The sequence below is a fragment of the Mya arenaria genome, chromosome 11, assembly GCF_026914265.1.
Source record: "Mya arenaria isolate MELC-2E11 chromosome 11, ASM2691426v1".
Classification (NCBI taxonomy): Eukaryota; Metazoa; Mollusca; class Bivalvia; order Myida; family Myidae; genus Mya; species Mya arenaria.
Genome location: NC_069132.1, coordinates 47406915 through 47430978, shown reverse-complemented (window position 1 = coordinate 47430978; position 24064 = coordinate 47406915). Strand labels below are relative to the sequence as shown.

The window sequence follows — 24064 nt, the reverse complement described above, 5'->3', positions numbered from 1 at the left end:
GTTAAAACTTGGCAAATGTTTTAAGAATACAACTTGCTTTAAAATGGCAGTAGTTTTGTGTATATATATTGGCTAAATGACCTTGACCTTTGACCTCAAATGACCTTGACCTTCAAAAAGACCCACTTTTTAACATGAAATCATATAAAAATCCCTAATCAATAGGTATTTGCATTTCAAACAATGCCACAACTATTTAATATGAATAAATAGGCTTTTGTACTCAAAAAATATAATTTATTTTATAAAAGTACATTGTTATTTATGACAGAATTGAACGCCAAGCGCCCGGTATTTTTCTACTGATAAATGGCGTTTACCTCGTGTCATGGCTTGTGTACTAACTCTTTATAACTTTTTAATTATTTATGCAATGATGATGAAACTTGGCATATATCATGTACATACTATTTACTTTAAGATAATGGTAATTTTGTTTCTGTATTTTGGCTTATGACCCTGACCTTTGACTTCAAATGACATTGAACCTCAATATTTTTTCAAAAAATTATTTCACGAAACATTCCTTCACTAAACATTTTATTCAGTAGGTATTTATATTCTTAAAAAATATACATTTACATTTCAAACAGTAACTGTTGTACAGCTGTTTTATATAATTAAAAAGGGTCATGTTATTCAAAGTGTACAGTTATATTTGTTCAACAGTATTATGATCAGTCACATCTGATGATCATTTCACTCGATAGAATCCAACCAGGTCTTTTTCACTTTACAAATTGTGAATGAGCCTTCCTGCAGTTGATCTATAGTCCTTGTATGTGTGATAGATTCGAAAACAATCAACTGGACACATGGGCTTGGCACATTCTATGCAGTAGTGTCGAGTTTGAACTCTTCGCCAGCCTTCAGTTACTCTGTCACTGCAAACTGTACATTCAGGACGATATTTGTTATCATCATACTTGGCTACAAAATGCCTCCCTGTAAGTCTGTCGGGCTTTTCTGTTTGTGAAGAACGTCCCTTTCTACTTGCACGTAGTTCATAGCCATCGAGGAGCCCATCAATCACTTTTTCACGAAACACACGCGGAGGGACTGGCTTGGCATCCTCGGGTAGAGACTTGCAGTACACAATGTATCCGTTCACTAATGCAACTTCTCGGACACGATGATAAATGGTCATGTACCATTTCGAACTTTTGTGTGGGTACGCATAAGATCCCAACTTCTGATCAAGGACATCCACGCCGTTCATATGTTGGTTGTAATCCTCACACATAACTGGCCGTTCTACAGTTCTGAATCCAGAACTGCTTTTCCGATCTCTGACTCGTTTGTCGTACGAGTTGTCATTATGGACCGAGCTTAGAAAATGAACTCTCTTGGTGTCCATCATGGCACATGTCATGAGCTCACTACTTCGCATGAAAACTGGCTCATCTCCTTTGTTCAGTGTCAACACATTTGGTTTTAGATCTACTGGCATGAATTTACGACTCGCTTTTACAGTACCACATGCACCAATACCTCTTTGTTTCAATGCCATGAACAGTTGTGGTGATGTATAAAAATTGTCCATGTACAACACATGTCCTTTGTTCTCGTAATCCTTGGTCATGTCTACAGCAACTTGCTCAGTCATTGAAAGAGGTGAAGATTGGTCGACAGGGAACGTTGCTCTTCCTGTATAGACAACAAATCGTAACCCATAGCCGGTGTCACTCTCGCAAAGGGCGAATGTCTTTATACCCCATTTTGTCGGCTTAGCGGGCATGTATTGTCTAAAGAAAATTCGGCCTTTGTATTTTATCATTGATTCATCCAGGGCCAGCTCCTTGCCAGGATTGTAGACTGATGGATATATAGGATCCACAATTTCCAGGACTGGCCTTACTTTGTGCAGCGGATCGTAACCATCCTGTCCCCTTTGTACGCGAGTTGTATTGTCATTGAAGTGCAGGAACCCACACAACAGTTCAAATCTATTTCTGGACATTACATCACAGAACAGGTTTCTTGTCAGCCAGTATTTGCCCCAGTAGTCTTCAAGTTCTGGTTTATTGTTTATTCCCATGGCTATTTGTAATGCTACAAAAGCTTTCATTTCTGCCGTATTTGTTTCACGCCATTTTCTAAACCGAGAATACTGTCCGAACCCGGGATGTTCCGCAAGAAATTGTGCCGCATAGAGGTTCGTGTGCATTGTCATAGTATCAAAAAGAGAGTCTGGAAAGAATAACTTGAAGTAATCCACAAAATCAAATTCAGATGTATCAACAAGAACACCTCCTCGTGTGTTTGATGTCGGTAGCCAATCTGTTTCAAAGTCATCTAATGGATTCAGTGATTCCCACCGGTATTCTAATGGAGTTGGAGGCTGTTGACGTCTGTTTCTGCGTTGTGTACGGCCTCGACCACGACCTCGTACCTCACTGTGTCTTGATGTCTGTTCACGAGCATCATCACTGCTTTCATCAGTTGTGGTTTCCGACACGTTCGCTTCTACTTCTATCGGTGGTGTGCTGCGATCACTCGAAGTGGTGTCCTCCTAATAAATAGAAACAAATGTAACTTTATTCAATAAATTTCACAAATAATACTTATTTTGTAACATAAATTATACAATTCATATGCAGTAAAAGATGACTGTAACTGGGTAAATGACGGACAGTAAACAGTGAATGCAGATGACACTACCATAACCCAAATTCTAAGCAGTACATTTGGATTTTAGTCAGGCTGTCCCACATGAAGTTTCAAGCTAAAATATGATGTGAATATATCCTTATTTACCTTTTATAATGTCTCAAATTAGTTGTGCATGTTTTAGACTAATACATAATTTATTAATACAATATTAGGTAAAGTGCAAATACATGTACAGGTGAATATTATTTGTAAACATAGGTGAGACAGGTAAAAATGCATGTAACCGATATTTTTACAAAAGCTAAATATAAAATTATACAGTTTATTTATAGAACAAAATGTTACGTACATTGTCTGACAATTGAAAGTCCGATCCCGAGTCTGAATCTTGCATTATATGGTCCAGTGCTTCAGTAGCACTCAGCTTACGACGTTCTCGATTCATACCTGCACAGACAGGTGAATTCAACCTCTAAATATACTTAAAATGACAGATTTTCTTCGTTTTTTCGCTTACTTCCGCATATTTTTTATCTGTTTACCATAAAGCGTTCTATGATGACTCATTTCCGGTTTTAAAGTCGTAAAATTTATGTGTAAAGTCCGGGTCCTATGCTCGTCGCCGTACGGCGACATTGGCGGCCCACGCCAAGTCGCTGAACAGCGACATTGGCGCCGAAAGAGTTAATAGCTTTGCACGACCCTTAACTTGTGATTGGACGATCAATTTCTACGGATTAATGTTCAATCCGTTTAATATCAACTAGTGTCTATAAAGCACATCTGAGATCATAAAACAACACTTGTCATTGTAAACAAGGTCATAGAACTTCACAGGGTGCTGCACAAGGACACAATATCACGCCTTTTGCAAACACCCAATTAGCAGACGATTTGTGACACATACCCGCTTCGCGACAGACACTGTTGATCACCTGAAATATTTCATCTGAAAAGTTTTATAACAATTGCTATGTCTCTGCTAAGCTATTTTATTGAAGTTTTAATTCTTAACGAATATTCGAATACCCATTTTGGTATCCGAATACTTGCGTGATATCCGGATATCCGGATACTCGGATATTCGCTTCCATCCCTAATTAAAACATTCCAATGTTCGTTTTAGCGTTTCAAAACATCGCGCAAAATATAAACAGTAGTAAACATTATTTGGTAATGTATTGCAAAGGGAAGTAAATGCTGCATGGTGTTTGACTTAGTGCGATATGCATTCCAACATTTACACTACCGTTGTTAACAAACACCATTGATTTAAACGCGATTTTCTGTTAAACTAAATAAATTATTCTTACTTTTAAGTGGTGTCTGGCCGTGAAAACTGTCGGTCAGATGGACCGACCCCATCACAAGTTTAGTCAGACCGAGTCAAAATTTACTGGTCAGGACAATCGGACCAACGGTTTTCGTGATGTCTGATACCAAATTGTTTTTGAGCAGAAACCGGGCATTTTCACCACAAGGTCTGGTCCTCAAGTTCACCTAACCTTGACATTTGACTTACAGATTTCAAATTCAATAGGGATCATCTGCTAGTCATGACAAACAGACATACCAAGTATAAAATTCCCATGAGCCGGTGTTCTTAAGTTATTAAGCGGAAATCATTTTTATGCTTTAGGACATAGCCAATATATTGTTTTTTCACCTGAAGGTCACCACGATCAAAATCAAAAATGGTCATTATACTGGTCATGACCAACATACAAACCAAGAATGAAGTTCCTGGACCCAAAGGGACTTCAGTTATTGAGTGGAAACCTCTTTTTCACCTTAAGGTCGCCGTGACCTTTGACCATTTGATCTTAAAATCAATAGGGGTCTAAGCGTTCTAAAGTTACTGAGGGGAAACAAAGTGTGACGTACTGACTGACTGATGGACAGGGCAAAAACAATATGTCTCCCACATTTGTTGCAAGAGACATAATGACATTATTAAGTCATGATATAATCAAACATTGTCAACAAGAGCAAAAGTCACGTTCTGATATGCATGGGGAAATTTATAGAATTGCATTTCTTGTTGTAAGCTAACTTCATGCAAAATGTAATTTTTATCAAATATTTTCTCAGAAGGGGATCTATAAAAAGACAAGAAACGCCGCAATGCGACGAAACCAGGTTTTTAATGATTGACAGAAGAACTTCAGCCTGTTTTTCTATTTTAAGTAACAGTGACCTTGATCCTAGGGACCCTAACTAAAGTTATTCAGTTTCAACCATTTTTCTATTTTGAGTAACAGTGACCTTGACCTTAAATCTAGGGACCCCAAACGCAATCCCATGAAAGGTATCCATAAACTCTTCCTTTATACCTGGTTTGGTCAAGATATGTAAACCCTGCCTAAAATTATTCAGTTTCAAGTGTTTTTCTATTTTTAGTAACAGTGACCTTGACCTTGATCTAGGGACCCCAAAACGCAATCCAATAAAAGAATCCATAAACTCTTCCTATAGACCAAGTTTGGTCAAGATATGTCAACCCTAACTAAAGATATCCGCCCACCCGAACAACGATGTTCGCCATTCTAATAACCAGGTTTCACTTTGTGAAAACCTGGTCAATAACAGCAATTAAGAGTAATATGCAGCATTCCATTGTGAATAAACACTAAGTGTGACCTTGACCTAAGAGGTAGGGACACGGGTCTTGCACCCGACACGTCGTCTTGGTATATCAAACACATGTGGCAAGTTATTTTATTATCTGTCTAAACAAGGGAATGTTACAGCCCAGACACGACAACCTATACTCTATGTCCTTATATGCAGCAATCCATTGTGAATAATGACTAAGTGTGACCTTGACCTAAGAAATAGGGACACGGGTCTTGCACGCGACACGTCGTCTTGGTATGTGGAACATATGTGGCAAGTTATTTTAAAATCTGTCCATACCAGGGAAAGTTACAGCCCCGACGCGATAATCTATACTCTGTGTCATTATATGCAGCATTCCATTGTGAATAAACACCTAAGTGTGACCTTGACCTAAGAGGAAGGGACACGGGTCTTGAATGCGACACGTCGTCTTGGTATGTCAAACACATGTGGCAAGTTATTTTAAAATCTGTCCATACAAGGGAAAGTAACAGCCCAGACACGACAACCTATACTCTATGTCCTTATATGCAGCATTCCATTGTGAATAAACACTAAGTGTGACCTTGACCTAAGAAGTAGGGACACGGGTTTTGCACTCGACACGTCGTCTTGGTATGCCGAACACATGTGGCAAGTTATTTTAAAATCTGTCCATACAAGGGAAAGTTACAGCCCGGACACGACAACCTATACTCTATGTCCTTATATGCAGCACTCCATTGTGAATAAACACCTAAGTGTGACCTTGACCTTAGAGGTGGGGACACGGTTCTTGCACGCGACACGTCGTCTTGGTATGTCAATCACATGTGGCAAGTTATTTTAAAATCCGTCCATACAAGGGAAAGTTACAGCCCGGACACGACAACCCATACTCTATGTCCTTATATGCAGCATTCCATTGTGAATAAACACCTAAGTGTGACCTTGACCGTAGAGGTAGGGACACGGTTCTTGCACGGGACACTTCGTCTTGGTATGACGAACGCATGTGGCAAGTTATTTTAAATTCTGTCCATACAAGGGAAAGTTACAGCCCGGACACGACAACCTATACTCTATGTCCTTATATGCAGCATTCCATTGTGAATAAACACCTTAGTGTGACCTTGACCTAAGAGGTAGGGACACGGTTCTTGCACGCGACACGTCGTCTTGGTATGCCGAACACATGTGGCAAGTTATTTTAAAATCTGTCCATACAAGGGAAAGTTACAGCCCGGACAGGAGTTATTGGGCACACGGACGGACGGACGGATGGTGCGATTTTAATATGCCCACCTTTGGGGGCATAAAAAGTGTGTACTTTAAATACAACTGATAAAAAAGTATTTTGCTTAACCCTTTAGGGCATGTATACGAGATAGGCCGACATAGCTCATTAGCAGATGTATACGCATCTGGCCGACCGTATCCATTACTGGATGTAAACGCATGGCCCGCATATTTCAATAGGGTCATTTCAATATTTCAATTTTGCATCTTTCTTTTTGTAAACAATATCCCGGATATTTATAAAATAAAAGTTTAACCTTTTGTGTATTGATTTTCCCTTGAAAATATCGTCTGCTAAATTGAGAAGGTGTTTATACTCCCAATCGCAGGTGTGATATCCCATTGTGACGTAATAAGACCACGAGCTGAGTACTGTATGGAATTTCCCCCAAATTCATTGATGCGTAAATCATTAAATATATTACGTCAGTTCAGTTTACCATTAAAATCAATTGAGATTATATTTACTTAAAGGTAATATTTTGTTTACAAACAAAAGAAACAATTAGTAAATGAGAAAATGATTGGTAAATTTTCTGTGAAGCTGATATAATGTCCATCATAGTTTTGGCTGTAAAATAGGTCATGTGCAAGCGTTTTGTTTGATCTAGATCTTTTTATTCATACTGGAAAATCATTTATCGGCTTTCTTTTTTGTAAACAATTTTATGAGGGGGTAATAAAGTTAAACAGACACCTTGGACTGGATCTTTCAGCTGGATGACACCGGATATTCCTGACATATTTCTGTGTATTATACACAAGAACATAAATTGTTGGCTTTTTAATCCAGATGGGTCTTTTTTATGATAGGGGTAATAAAATTCAGATCAATCCCAGCATTTTATTACACTTTGATTTAATGCAATTATGACATTTCAAAGAAATGTTACAATTCCATCTTGAAAATACATTCACAGCTGAAATAAAATAATTTAATATTTCATCATTGACACCATTTATTAGATAATTTAATTATCTATAAAAAATGTATTCACATAAAAAAGATTTGGACACAATTATTTGGAGTAACATTGATTTAAAGGTCATACTGCTGTATTCATTTTCTCATTTTCAAATATCCAGAAAAGTACCTATACAGATAAGGACTGCTTATCAGTAAGTTGGCTATTGACTGGGAGGTGTAATCTGGCCACTTGTCTATGTGCTAAAGGGTTAAAAATAAACAGTCCATGTCACATTAAAATATTAAAGCTTATTTGAAATATTAAGGCACTAAATCTGTATGAAAACATACCTTACATGTTGACGCAATTCGATATGTTTGTGTATTTCAATTATACACATGTACAATTAAATTCATTCTCACCTGAAGAGCTCTCTGAATCATTCACAACTTGTACCTTCTTCTCCCCTCTCTTCTTCACCTGTTTTTCTTTTCCTTTCCTTTTCTCATCTTTCTTTTTCTTTTCATCTCTTTGTCTAGATTCCTTTTTAGCCTTTTCAGCTGCTTCATCTTCCCAGTCTTCTCCCTCCTCACTTGTTGAATCATCAGACAACTCATAGTACTTCTTCAGGTTTTCATTTGTTGTCAAGTTCACAGGTCTTCCTCGCTTGTCCACAGAGTACTTCATTTTGAATGTTTTATCTTTAAACATGTGCTTAAATCTCTGGTCTATTTTCACTTTCCTCTCTTTCAAAGGGACCTTCCTAAACCTTGGGTCTTTTGCAACATGGGCAAATCTTTTGTCTCCTAGAACTTCATCCATTGCTCTTGCTTGCAGTTCTGTCCTACAACATTTCAAACGTCAGTAACAGCACAATCAAACACACAAATGGAAATTAAGTGTATAAAAACCTGAGTTATTGAGTCAGAATTGTATTAGCTATTTTTGAATGGTAAGTATCAGTGCTTTACACCAGCACATTAAATAATCCAAAGAGGTCTGTTCTAAAGCTAGGGTATCACACCACCGGGGATGAACAAAAAACGTCACGTGACCACAAATGCGAACGCAAGTAGTATTTTGTCTCGATTGATCCTCAATCCAGGTAAGTTTCTAATCGATATTTTTGTTATACGCGAGAGTTCGTTTAAGTGTCATGGCGTAAAAAAGAATGCATTGTTTTGTCTTTCGATCGGTGTATTGGTCACCATTCATGTTTGCATAGTTTCGAAGAACACCTCAATACAAATAGTGTCCAGGAATGCAAATACACGTAGCTCAGCGTTAAAATGTCATAGCTTTAGACAAAAAGCCTCATTGTTTTCAAATGTATTCCTTTTTATTGCTCAATGTTTTTTTTTGTTTTTTTATGAATATTTTGTGCTATGCTATTTGTACAAAAATGCATTTTCTGAAGTATTTCAAATTTGGCAAACGCATGTTGGCATTTTAATGAGGCAAACATATGTAGTCGACCTAAAAATGGCAAACGCACGTAGGCATCTTATAATAAGGACTTAACATATTTGTCGTTAGCCTTTTAAAACTAAACAAGTGTTCAAGATATTGAAGATATTCATCAGCTTTATTAATTTATGCATGCATTGACGAGTTATCACTAGGAAATTTTCACATTCAAGATCACTGTGACCTTGACCTTTGACCACTAAAATAAATAGGGGTCATTTACTGGTCAGGCCTAACATTCATGTCAAGTTTGATGACCATAGGTCCAGGAATTGTTAAGTTATCACTCGGACAAGCTTTGGTCTACAGAGGGACTGACGGACTGACTGACTGACCGACGATGTTCTTCGAAGGGGGGCATAATAATCTATTATTTGATTAATTGTACTTATCATAAAGTAACTGCAGAACAAACAAACCTAACACAAGGTTAAACTTGCCAAGCATGTTTGTTCATAAACGCATATTTGCTGTGCAGCATCCACAATTGGCATTTGAATTAAGTAAAATTGTAATGAAAACTTTTTGTTTTTATAAAAAAATAAATATTTTCCAAAATGTTTCTAGCACATTTAATGAAGAGCGGACATAAATATGCATACAGTGCTGAAAATGAAATAGTAAATCCGCTTCACTGAATTAATGTTTACAAGGCAGTCCAAAGGAGGGCTATATCCCCCGCCATTGTTTTTTAGTATATTTTGTTTTTCTCGCAACCTGACTGGTACGTTGAATCTGACCAAAATTGTACACAACCACTGGTCAAGAGTGGGAATATAGGAAATACAAGTTGTTTGATCGGTAACCTAAATATATTTGAACATAATATAAAAGAATATTTGTTCAAGTTTTTCATATTGTGTGTAGTGTAGGTAAGATCAATGTCAAGGTTATTTTGGCTATTTTTATAGGGAGGAAAATGAGTCCTTGATTTATAACATCGATGAAATAGCAAGCCTTAAGTATTTTCGATAAAGTGATACATATATATATTGTGGTGACGTCATAACATTGTTTTAGTGCTTTTAAAGAAAAAACACATGTTTTGAATTTATTATCACATTTGTGTCCATTGTTTTTTTAAATATTAAGCTTGTTGCACATAATGATAATGCTTGGTAGAGTGCGCTAAGTATCAATCTGTGCAACTTGTTTAACACTTTCAATTAATATTTATATCTTATCCTCTATTTAGCATTGTCATAATATGGACCCAAAACTTAATGATGGATTACTGGCACAAATTGCAAATGGTTCTAGTTCTTGGATCAATTCAGTTATTGTTGCTAAAAGTACATGAAATGTATAAGATCAATAAATCTAGTAGATTATTGACATGCCTACACTGCTAAATGTAAAAAGCCCTGACACAAGCATGTGTACTATGACCTTTAAATGTCATATGTGACCTTGACCATTGAGGTATGGACCCGGGTCAAGGTCACTGCACATCGTCTTAATAAGGACAACATTTGTACCAAGTAATATGGTAATCCATCAATGCATTAGTAAGTTATAGCGTGTACAAGAGCACGTGTACTCTGAACTTTAAATGGCCGTGTGACCTTGACCTTTGGGGTATGGACCCGGGTCAAGTTCACTGCAAATCGTCTCAATGAGGACAACATTTGTACCAAGTAATATGGTAATCCATCCATGCATAAATAAGATATAGCGCGGACACGAGCATGTGTTTCCGACCTTTAAATGTCTCGTGTGACATTGACCTTTGAGGTATTCACCAGGGTCAAGGTCACTGCACATCGTCTCAATGAGGACAACATTTGTACCAAGTAATTTGGTAATCCATCCATGCATAAGTAAGTTATAGCGCTGACACGAGTATGTGTACTCTGACCTTTAAATGTCTCATGTGACCTTGACCTTTGAGGTATGGACCCGGGTCAAGTTCACTGCACATCGTCTCAATGAGGACAACATTTGTACCAAGTAATATGGTAATCCATCTATGCATAAGTAAGTTATAGCGCTGACACGAGCATGTTTTTTCCGACCTTTAAATGTCTCGTGTGACATTGACCTTTGAGGTATGGACCCGGGTCAAGGTCACTGCACATCGTCTCAATGAGGACAACATTTGTACCAAGTAATTTGGTAATCCATCCATGCATAAGTAAGTTATAGCGCTGACATGAGCATGTGTACTTTGACCTTTAAATGTCTCGTTTGACCTTGACCTTTGAGGTATGGACCCGGGTCAAGGTCACTGCACTTCGTCTCAATGAGGACAACATTTGTACTAAGTAATATGGTCATCCATCCATGCATAAGTAAGTTATAGCCCGGACACGAAATGTTACAGCCAGACAGACAGACGGACTGATGGAAGGACATTCCCACATATCGAACTTTGTTAGGTACTTTACCATTACTCCCATTATAAAAATATACCCACTAAAGCCCTACTAACCCTAACTCACCCTACCCAACAAATTTGATCTTCTATAAGTAATGAAGGAATTAGTACCCAATATATACCCATTCGTGTGTGCGGACGGACTGACAGACTGACAAACGGACAAAGTGCATTCCTATAATCCCCTCCCCACTCCATGGCGGGGGATTAAAAATTGCAGATGACACCCATTTGCCATACCAAAATGGCCTGGCAAAGTAAATACGGTTTATTTTTACAACAATTACTGAATTATAATAGAAATAAAAAAATTATTGTAAATCGGACACACTATTTTTGCCCTGGAGTTAAAATAAAAAAATGCCTGCAAACTATCCATAGAATAAAGCTTTTGACATCTTTTTTTTACATGTCCATTTCTGGCCGAATTGGCTTTAATGGAGAAACAAGAGCGGTCACAGACAGCTATATCCCCCGCCACATGGGGGCATTTTTTGTAACAAAAGCCAATCAATGGTAAGGGTAGTTTCTCAGGAACATAAGAAATGCGTAAAATTAAGAAAGGGCAATAACTCTTTCAAAAAAGGTCAAATTGCAAAAGCCTGACAATATGCGCTGCGTCACTATATAGTCATAAACGTAAGAGGAGTTGCGAAGAAACCAATTTTAAATGTAAAATGAAGAAAGGGCAATAATTCTTTCAAAAATGGCGAAAGCCCGACAATATGTGCTGCGTCACTATAAAGTCATCAATCTGTGAAAGTTTGGTAGAAATTGCATGAAAAACGTAAGACGAGTTGCGAAGAAACCAATTTCAAATGTAAAATAAGCAAAGGGCAATAACTCTTTCAAAAATGGTCGAAACGGGAAAGCCTGACAATATGCGCTGCTTCACTTTATGATCATCAATCTGTAAAAGTTTGGTAGAAATCGCATGAGAAATGTAAGAGGAGATGCAAAGAAATTAATGTGGGACGGACGGACGCACACACGCACGCACGGAATCGCGCGGAATCACTTCTACCATTACTATATCCCCTCATATGCATGGACCGAAATGACAGCTGATTTGTCATTGACATTGGATGCCTTTAAGGCAGTTTTAAGATTATGACCATTCAAAGTGTAAGGATAGTAGGTACAGTTTTTAGACTCGGCGCATGCCCGCAGGTAGTCTTAAAGGTGCTTACATGCAAAACCTTAACCAAGGTGTGACGCCAACGCCGACGCCAACGCCGACGCCAGGGTGAGTAGTATAGCTCTCCTTATTCTTCGAATAGTCGAGCTAAAAATGTATAAAACATCAATTTTTGAACTTAAGTATTAATATCTGCGATCTATTTTTTTTGTCAGCAATCTTGTATAACTTGTCTCCATGGATTTTCGCAAAAATTGGCTCATTCCAAGACAAAAATAAAAAAGTTGTCAAAACGTTCAATCTGTGAGAGTGCAGCTTTAACACTGGGCGAAAGAATATATAGTAATATTATGCATCGATGTTGAATCATAACGACAAAGTTGTTCAATATATACCCAACGGTGATCTAAACTGGATTTAATTTGTCATTAGAGTCATTATTTTCACATAGATATATTTTTGGTCATGAATACAGTTATGCATGTACAGAACACTCTGAAACGAGTTAGACACACTTTCCGTTTCCCTCCGCGGATTTTCCCTATCGCAGCCAACACAATTAATTTATCGACTGTCCGTGTTCCTCAGAGTTTGAATTTAAGGCGCTCGGAGGGTAATCAGTCGTCCGAAGAATAATGAACGCGGCGTTCCTCAGAGGGGTTAATTACATGAAACTCTGCGGACACTCGATAAGAATCTACGCTAAAGTTATTCTTTTTATTAATATTTTCAACTGATTATGATGGCTCCAGTAAATCGCTATTATTCTTTTTCCCGTTTTGCATGAAGGTACCGTAAATGACTGGGTATTAGACGCACTTTTTCCCCTCAGATTTTGATGCAAAAAAATGCCTGCGTATAATACCCAGTAACAATTTTTTGAACTTTTTTTCTGATGTCAATTTCAAGCCGAGAGTTTGTTTAAATTTATGTAGAAAGGGATGTTACTCGCGTCATATTGATCGAGTATATACGGGTTAAAATGGCAGTTGAAGATCGGGATACGGTATATCGTAAGACGTTTATAATTTCAACAAAAATATTTTATATTTGGACACCCATAATTATTTCCCAAAATAATTTATTTTGCGTACCTAATTTTCGGACACCCAAAGGACATCAATCATAACTTTCATAGTTACCAAGTTCCACAGACGAAGAATATTGATTTTTATCTTTACACTGCCTGGCTAGATTACCTAACCGTATACACCACTGTGACAATTTAATTAGTTACTACCCATCCTTCAACGATTTATTGCCTGTTGAAAAGGAAGTGTGATATATTTATTTGAGGATTAAACAAACACCAAGGGCAATCAAGGGATTAAGAAAACATCGACATGGCATGTTTGTAAAACGATCTGCCAATAAGCTTTCAAACTTGTACCACACTTATAGACTATATGAAGCAATAATCGTACAGTTATACATTAATCCTGCATAGCAATGTCCATGCTCTCCACGAGATCCTCGTGGGCATAACTGTAAGTTATGTGACGTCACACAGTGTGACTCTTTGATCTGAAGCCGATAGAATGTGTTTATTCAGTTCAGTGCATGTATAAAATGGTGTTTTAATTAACTTCATGAAGGATTTACACTTATAGGCGTAATAAATAAGTTTATAACCATTGATTACTACGGATAAATTAATAAGTGGTAAAAAGCAAACATGAAGAAAAAGGCAGGTTAAACAAACATGTAAATAAAATGTAAAAATTATAATTTTCTATGTATTCGGAGAGCGAAAAAAATAATTAATTTATGGTGTCCGAACTCTTGTGAATTACGGTATTCAATATTATTTTGAATAATAAATTGAATTAAACAATAATCAAACTTACATATAAAAAAGCAAAGTTGGGCACTGTCAAAATATTTTTTGCTTAACATAACTTTTCATTCTCGACAGTATGGTTTTAAAGATAACCATCGCCATTTTCACGAAAAAAAATAATTTTGTCACTGTCAACAAACATGGTGGCTGAAAATGCCGGACGATTTTGACATTTTTTCTATGCGTCTTTTAACCAAAAACATAGATTAAAAGTTTTTTCTCAGATTTTTTTCCCTGCGTCTAATACCCCCTATCGTCTTATACCCAGTCATTTACGGTAGCTTACCACAAGAATGCAGTCATATTTCACTAGTTGCACATGCATCTTATAAACATGTTTTTGATAATGACTTAATACATTGATAAACACATTTCACCCAAGAAAGGCTAGGTTACACATTTTTGGAAAATCAGGAGGTCAAACACGCGTTCAAAGTTCACAGCGCATGGTTGAAGGCTTTCCTGCCTGGTTTTCTGTGGAAAATTCCCTAAAACGTCATAGCTATTTTTAACCACCAATAATAAATAGTATATTCTACATTGTATTGATCACGCGCTTGACATCAGAGGTCATGGTTCAGAATCGTGTAAAATGTCGGCTGCTTTATGATGCAATACCATTAGTGGCAATACTTTAATTATTCAATGTTTATTATTCAAGACAATATTCAATAGGCGTTTACGGAACCAAATACAAATTAAGCCTTGATAAGAATCTTTTACGATTAACAATGTGCATAAGCATAAAAACCAATAACTTATCTGATTAGACATGGAGTTCCGCCGCGGGATCATTAAATCAGATTATTTCTAACGCTATCATTCATATTAAACTCAGTGGTAAGCCAACCACTTGGGAGGAACTTGGGGGTATTTTAGCGAGGGCAACAGTTTTACCCTCGTAGGAAATCCGCAATCATCGACTTTATCCTCGGAATGAGCGAGGAAAGTGGGTCTAACTTGTTCAGTGTTACTGTACATAACCTATCAGATTTGTCCCAGATTTACTGATATCGGAATTCTTGATAAACAATTGACACATGTATATTTGTTTTATGATATCTGAACACATTTTTGGGGCATACTGGGCAGTTGCCTAATTCCGGATCAATTTTGAAGTTTTCTTAAAATGTTGTCATAACTACTGAACATAAGTGCATGAAATTTTAATAGAGAAATGTTGGATACTATATCAAACAAAATAGAAAAAGAATAAAAGAAAAAAACAAATAATTATAATATAATATTCAGAACGAAATAAGGGCATAAACGACGTCCAAAAACCTGCATTCAGTGCCTAAATATTCGGATTTTTTTCAAAGAACAAAGTAAACATTATTAAGTCAATACAAATATTTTAGTGCTACTTAAATGAACATCATGTATTAAATGTTTAACCTGTATATAAATTTTATACTTCTCTAAAGTATTTGTATGTGTATTTTCGGCGTATCCGAACTACCAATTTGTCCGAATTTGCATAATTTTGAAAGTACGAATCTGCTTCATTTTTGCTTCATTTTCATATCAAATGCTGCACAACACAAAACAATGACATCGTCAATTCATTTACTTTTTATGTAATTGGCATTGTATTTCGTGATTGACGATAAATCATAAACATCGTATAGTAGGTCTAGTGATTAAAGATAACCCCGTCGAACCTCAATATAAAAGCTTGCGCTGTGTGACGTCATCCCCCACGTGACTTAATATTGACATTTAGGAACGCGGTATTTATTTTGGGGTTATACTCCAATAGCTACACTTTTGTGTTGTTTCTGTTGCTATGGAGGTCAGTTGCGTAAACTGTGATCATTCTATATTGATCACGGTCGCCGAAACGTTTTTTAAACGATTTCCGAATATTTAGGCAAATCCGGAATTAGGCAACTGCCCAGTAATGAAATAATTAAATATGTGTTGAATAGTAGGCAATAATATTTTCGTAGAAATTTGAATTTATAACGGTGATTATTTCAAAATTGTGGCCGCTAGGATTCTCTGCGCAAGGGCTGTTCGCTACTTTTTGCTGTGATGGTGGATGTCACAAATCTGCCATAGGAAAACAAAATGGTCAAAAGACTTGTTGACGTCCATTTAGGTGGACTACTAGGTCACTGTGGTTATAGCGCTAGTCATTCTAAAATGCCATCCAGGCTTTTTTTTAATGATGGTTAGCCTGGACGTCGTTCCAGGCTAACCATCATTAAAAAAAAAGCCTGGACGGCATTTTAGAATGACTAGTTATAGCGCATATAACTGTCTTCAAGTTCAACAAGAATGAAAACTAAATTTTTATATTTGTTATGTCATGTTAAATCCAAATTTGTCAACGTTTTAACTTGTCCCACTAAAATTCCCTCACATTGTCAGGTGATTCAGACTCTATTGATACTCTTTATCATTTTTTAAGTAGGCCAAGTAGTCGCGGAATCGTATGACAATTGCAGTTTCTGAGATATTTCTCAACTGCCACAGATGACGTCAGCATATTGGAAATAAATACAAAAAAAATATCAATTGATACCTCAAAAACAATGGGTTTGTTTTACATTACATACCTTTAATGATATGTGGAAAAAATCGAGTCAAACGTGCGTTTGTTTACCGTCGATGCTATTGTCTATCTCAGATTATTATACGACCTCTTATTGGGCATCACAATTATTAACATACTGTAAAGTAATGTAAAGTAGCTCGACTACCGTAAATTGGTCGTTTTAGGTGATACAACAGGTCGACGTTATATTCTATACACGCTCACAGTCTGACCATTGGAATCTATACACCCTTAAATTTTTCCGTAAAGTAAACCATGAAACTGTTGCCTGCGACCATTTCAACTAGTTTTATTTCCGGATAGCCCTTTAAGCTCCCGTTTTTGTATAATAGCTATTTTAAGGATTATAACTTGGACATCCAATATGTCGACATGGATAAACAGCCTCAAGTCAAATTTTTAATTTCTCCGTCACCATGATGTGTCACTGTGGTACGAAAGGATTGGGATCAAGTATGTTAACAGTAAAAGATATATGATTTTATTTTGACGTTTGAAATATCAAAGACGAATATTTGAATGTTATTTTATGTATGTTTGGTTCATAATGGTACTTTGTCAAGTGTTTGTGGTTATAATTGACTGATGCATAACATTCTTAATGCAATGTCAGATTCTAGTTGAGAGAATTGCTCCCATTTGTCCAAATTTTATTTTCATCAATTGTGGCAATGAAAGCAGATCAGATATCATGCACAGTAAAGATTTTCCTTTTCTTTTTGTAATATATCTTAAAGAATATCAAAGACTGTGGGAACTTAAGGTTTTATGCCAAGACTTACAGTCATAGTTGATAATGACAAAGTTATCAAGTATTGCATTATTCAAATATAATTTCAGGTTATGCAGATTGTTGAGAGCAATATGATGAGGGAAGGCAGGAAACAGTCTTATTGTCAGGTAATGTTAACAAGAAATGTTTAAAACACCTTCTTTTTTAATCATGATTTCCAATATGATATTATGTGTATTGTGATCCTAGAATTGGACTTTATTGGATTTTTAGGAATATTTATTTGCTTCAGACTATGAAATAATATCATGACAGTAAAGCAAACCACAAAATATGTTTTAATATATTTTGCCTAATACTACCGTACAGGCAATCCATATAGCATACTTTTGTTGTAAAAAAACTTCTTAATATTTGCACAATAGGTTTTAAGACTTTGATTTTTGAAGGTGATCAACAAAAGAAAGATTTTTCATAGAATTTTCTTTTATATTATGATTTAATTGCAGTATGTACTCATGCAAAAAAAAGTTCGAGAGGTGGTGAATAAGGATTTGCATGCAGCATTGAAGAACGATAATATGTATGTTGTATTTGTTTTCTTCTAAATATGTGAATACTGTGTTAAACTTTAAATCTTGCCATGAAATAAGTATCATGTATTCCAATTTCAATTTGCCAGTATTACTATATCATAATCCTAAAAGATCCTCTACAACTAAACTTTATGCAAAAATGTTTTTTATACATGTACATTTGAAATTCTTGTAATATCCTGCTAACAGCATTTATTCCTGTATTGCATATGAACTGATAAATGCCCAAGATTGCCAAAAAAATTGCTAACTGCTGATCTTTGGTAAATGGTGATGCTTTTAATCTATATCTTTATTATTTATTTTTTCAGGCAAAGAATAGAAAGAAAGGTTCTCTTAACATAGAAAGTAAAGAAATAATGAAGTTCACACTACAGTTGACAATTTGGATGTGTTTCCTTTATTTGAACATGATTTATTTTAACTTACATAACAAGTATGCATTACAATAATGTATATCTATATTAATAGTAATGATATTCCATTAAACATGGATATGGAAAAAATATTCTTTGACAGTGCAAGATAAGATAAATCCAGACATAGTCAGAGTCTTCAGTTAACTTGGATGTGTTCCATTTGTTTCATCCACATACTTGAAATTTGTCTTGTAACTACCTGTATTTTTATGAGGTTAAGTGGTGAGTAATCAACCTTTATCATAACATTTTCTTATTTGGGGATAGTATGTATTTATGTTGACACTATGTGTACCTTCATTCTCATCATTTTTCTGTACAAAACGAGACCGAATGTGTCATTTTAGTTTTACCATTTTAAACTGTATTTATTATACTCATCATTGAATACCCATTCGTATATTATCAAACATTTTAACAAATTTAAATGTGTTGTTATTTTGATTATATTGTGTTGGTGTCATAGGGTACATGTACATGTCCATTCCTAGCCTTCAAGATAAAACATATATATTTTTTGTTGTAAAATGTGTTCTTTATGCATATACATATAGAGTGGCTACAGAGAACTCAACATTTTTCTTACAAAATATCTAAGGGTTTCCCTGCATGTGATTGCTACATTTAGTGTACCTCATGTTATATAATACATTGTATATGATCAATAAAACACTTTAAGAACCAAAGCTGTTGCTAAATACTTTTTAAAAGCTGTATATGTACAAGACAATACTGAGACTGTATAGACACCAATGAAGATGTATATATTCCAATGATTGCCTTGAGTTGAGGCTGTATAGATTCCAATGTTTGTCTTAAGCTGAGGCTGTATAGATTCTAATGTTTGTCTTCAGTTGAGGCTGTATAGATTCTAATGTTTATCTTAAGGTGAGGCTGTATAGATTTCAATATTTGTCTTCAGTTGAGGCTGTATAGATTCTAATGTTTGCTTTCAGTTAAGGCTGTATAGATTCTAATGTTTGTCTTCAGTGGAGGCTGTATAGTTTGTAATGTTTGTCTTCAGTTGAGGCTGTATAGATTCCAATGTTTGTCTTCAGTTGAGGCTGTATAGATTCCAATGTATGTCTTCAGTTGAGGCTGTATAGATTCGAATGTTTGTCTTCAGTTGAGGCTGTTAGGTTGAGGCTGTACAGATTCTAATGTTTGTCTTCAGTTGAGGCTGTATAACGTTCGATGTTTGTCCAAATTTTAGGCTGTATTGAATCCAAGATCTCTCAAATTTGAAGGTGTTTAGATTCCAATATCTGTCTTAATATAAAGCTGTATACAGTCCAATGTTAGTGCTACGTTGGAGTTAAGGCTGTATAGATTCTAATGTTTACTTTCAGTTAAGGCTGTATAGATTCCAATGTATGTCTTCAGTTGAGGCTGTATAGATTCCAATGTATGTCTTCAGTTGAGGCTGTATAGATTCCAATGTATGTCTTCAGTTGAGGCTGTATAGATTCCAATGTTTGTCTTAAGCTGAGGCTGTATAGATTCTAATGTTTATCTTAAGTTGAGGCTGTATAGATTCTAATGTTTGCTTTCAGTTAAGGCTGTATAGATTCTAATTTTTATCTTAAGTTGAGGCTGTATAGATTCTTAGCTTTGTCTTAAGCTAAGGCTGTATAGATTCTAATGTTTGTCTTCAGTTGAGGCTGTTATGTTGAGGCTGTATAGATTCTAATGTTTGTCTTCAGTTGAAGCTGTATAACGTTCAATGTTTGTCCAAATTTTAGGCTGTATTGAATCCAAGATCTCTCAAATTTGAAGCTGTTTAGATTCCAATATCTGTCTTAATATGAAGCTGTATACAGTCCAATGTTAGTGCTACGTTGGAGTTGAAAAGACTCCATTGTCTGTCCTACGGTGTAGCTGTATAGATTCCAATGTCGATCGAACTTGGGAAAAGTGAGCTATAATTGTTTATTTCCTTGCAAAGTATCTATTTTATTTAAAATTGTCATCTTTTGTCTTAATTATTATCTGAAATCTCAAAAAATGTGGATAAGAAATTTTCATATATTTTACGACATTTCAATGGGGGTGTATAGATTCCAGTGGTCAGACCGTGAGCGTGTATAGAATATAACGTCGACCGATACAACATGGCGGCGACCATGCAAAAAAGTTTATTGGAGGCTCTGGATGCGATTCGAACACATGAAATTGAAACGACAACTCGGTTTTTGTCATGGTCTTCGCCTAAAGGATTTGGAAATCTTGGTAATGGTTTTAATATTGCTCTAACTTCGAGTTTATAGACGAAAGTCAACAAAGGAGAAACACATTTTTGGTGTCCATCTTCATAATCTTGAAAACAAATTATGAAAAATTTATAGTTGAAGCATAAAAAAGTGGTCTTATTTGTCATATTATCTATCATTCATGATCAACGCAGTTCCTCTTGTCTATCGTAAAATATTATTCTTGAAATGTTGAACTTTAGCTGTTTATCCAGATTTTTTCTTATTATCTATCGTAAAATATGTTGTTGTTTTTTAAATTTATGATAGACAATAAGAATTATTTATATTTTTCTTATTTGTCCTATAATTACATGAAAACACAAGTAGTAAGTTTCTTACAGTCAATCATGGTTTTTGCTTTACTGTAATTATGTATAATTTGTTTCGTATTGTCTATCATAAAATATATTTATTAAAATTTATGATAGACAGTAAGAAAAATATTTCATGATAGATAATAATGAAAATAATTCCTGATAGACAGTAAGAAAAAAATTCATGATAGACAATAAGAAATATTTAATTTAAACATATGTATTAAAATTGATGATGGACAGAAAAATATTTCATGATAGACAATAATAAAAATAATTCATGATAGACTGTAAGAAATATTTTTCATGATAGACAATAAGAAATATATAAAAAAAAATTCTTATTGTCTATCATAAAATATGATAATATTTATGATAGACAGTTAGAAAAATATTTCATGATAGGCAATAATAAAAACAATTCTTGATAGACAGTAAGAAATATTTTTCATGATAGACAATAAGAAATATAGGATCTGACACGAGTTGTCATTTAATACAAGATTTTATTAAACGAGTTCATGAAATTTGTTAGTAAGCGAGCCTCTGGCGAGCTTACTAACAACTTTCATGGACGAGTTTAATAAAATTCTTGAATTAAATGACAACGAGTGTCAGATCTTTTTTATCACATGCTTAAAACGGTGTTTTTATTACCAATTAAGTTCTGTTTTCTGAACCGATTGTTTGACAGCCAAAGTACTCAGAGTAGAAAGTCAACGATGTGCCATATAAATAGTTCCAAATTAAAATGACAAAACTAGCAGTTATCAAGTTTTAAAAGCTGATAAAGCGCTTAAGAAGTCACAAATACAAAAGTGTGTAGTAAAATATCCAACAACATGAATAACAAACGATTTTAACCAAAAATCCCAATAAGTACACAATTTGATGACGTCACACTCAGAGTACATGCATTCACGCGGTTTATGTGACCTAAATCGGTCTGTCAAGTTTTCTGTGTGCACGGATTTAAAAGTTATTCGCTGTCGCTTTCTACGATGATTTTGCAGCGTTTTCTTGGTGTACATGGCGTTTCACAACATGCAGATGATAACGACGAAACCTTACTCTGTACTGCATGGATGTTGCTGTTGAAAAAGTTAATTTCCACCAGCAATGTTTCCAGAGAACATGATGTTCTAGCCGCCATGGGATGTGTAATGAGATGTCTGTGCTGCGGAATTCGTATTTGTGTTTTCGGTAACCGACAGCTGATAAAATTGGCAAGCAAATGGCATTGATTGCATATTGCTTGTGTTGGTCAAGATGGAGATGTTTGAAATGTTCTTGTGGTGTTTGTCACTATTGTGGCTGTATTTGTTGACTGACTGGATATTTCTGTGACTAGTAATCTGCATTATCTGGTTGGCGGAACATTGTTATCAGAAAGTTTGTGTACAAGATGCTTTCTGGCACTATGATTCGTTAGCCATTTCTCTCCCGAAAGTCTTACAGCTTCATTATTACGGTAAGTATTTGCTGTCATTTAAACCATTTTGTTTACAAACAATGCGGAGGGATATCTAGGTTGCGTGTGATTAGTCTGGCCAATCGAAATGTCTGATAGGTTATCTTACACATGTGTAAGATAAAAATATTCGTAATGGGTATATTACACGGAAAACAAGGGTAAGCATGTGATAAATATATATTTCATGATAGACAATAAGAATATTTTTTCTTATTTATCATTTACATAAAAAATATTGTCTATCATAAAACATGGTTTTCTTAATTGTCTTTCCTAAACATATATATTTTATTTATTTTCTAATATAAAATGAATCTTTCATACTGGGATTAATCTTATCAATAAAAAAAATTGAAATGAACATTACTGTTCATTTAACTTTAACCATTGTTTATCTGCCATCATATGGCTTCAAGATAAGTTTAATGAATTTTATTGTAATAATAAGGTAATAAGTGATACTGGTTATGAAAGTTTATCTTAAAAGCAGGGGAGAGTTCAGGAATAGACGTTAGAGAGGGCATACCTAAGGGGCGTACTCCGCTCCCCAAGAAAGGGCATACCTAAGGGGCGTACTCCGCTCCCCAAGAAAGAGCATACCTAAGGGGCGTACTCCGCTCCCCAAGAGAGGACATACCTAAGGGGCGTACCCCTCCCCCCAAGGGTCCGCTAGACGTAAGCAATTTGTGAAGACATCAGAAAGACATACAAGTGAACATAACACATCGGTGGCCTTCAAGTAGTGGTGATATTGACTTCATGGCATATCTTGCACATGTTCAAGGATTGCGTTCTGCTACAAGACTGGAGAAAATAACTTTTTTCTCAGTTTTATGGCATGTATGCTTTTCTTGTTTTCAACAAATATCACACGGATGATGGATACATTTTCACCAGTATTGGAAATTGTTGGAAGACGTGGAAACTGTTGTTTATATACGGATGAAGAAACATCAAGAGGACATAATTAAAGGAGGTTGTGCTGTTTGAATTTGTTGTTTTTATGAGTTCACATCACCTGCACATGATGGCATTTGAAAGGTGTAGTTTTGAGATAGAATGCAAACTTTGAAGACTTTAGTGATGGGGCATGTGCCGGGTGTGCCATCCCCCCTCCCACGGAAGCGTTTGTGTTAACTGTTGGTCATTGCAATTGCTCATTGATCTGTGATAGACTGCAGACTGTGAGCAGAAGTTATTGATTGGCAATTGAAGCCAATTCTATTTCTTTCTCACTTACACTTGTTTGATCAATGTACTTTTCTTTATATTATCAAAGAACATATTTGATGCAAAAATTAAAATATATCAATTGATTTTGTTAATATGTACCTTCAAATGTCCATAAAAGAAATGGTATATGATAGGGTTATTTTTGTATGACATACATAAATATCAATTAAAATATTTCTTTGATAGACACTAACAAGTTCGTATTAAAAGGTACATATTATTGAGATGCGGACAACAGTT

At 35.5% G+C, this 24064-nt stretch overlaps 1 protein-coding gene and 1 long non-coding RNA gene across 5 annotated transcripts in view; one reads left to right on the top strand and one right to left on the bottom strand.

Moving 5' to 3' along the window:
- Window positions 1-16931, bottom strand: part of LOC128207961 (ESF1 homolog) — a 62013-nt gene extending 45082 nt beyond the window's left edge. For 3 of the 4 annotated variants that reach the window (XM_052911184.1, XM_052911187.1, XM_052911186.1), the window contains exons 1-2: window positions 16805-16931; window positions 7841-8262 (exon numbers count right to left, since the gene is read on the bottom strand). In XM_052911184.1, coding sequence (XP_052767144.1) covers window positions 7841-8240 — 400 coding nt within the window. In that variant the 5' untranslated portion in view covers window positions 8241-8262; window positions 16805-16931. The remainder of the gene's footprint in view (window positions 1-7840; window positions 8263-16804) is intronic. The other variant, XM_052911185.1, reaches the window with a different exon arrangement.
- Window positions 16932-17089: 158 nt separating this feature from the next.
- LOC128207960 (uncharacterized) lies at window positions 17090-19238 on the top strand. The gene is made up of 4 exons (XR_008256789.1): window positions 17090-17256; window positions 17644-17703; window positions 18046-18119; window positions 18444-19238. It is a non-coding gene; the product is annotated as an uncharacterized LOC128207960 (long non-coding RNA).
- The last annotated feature ends 4826 nt before the right edge of the window (window positions 19239-24064 follow it).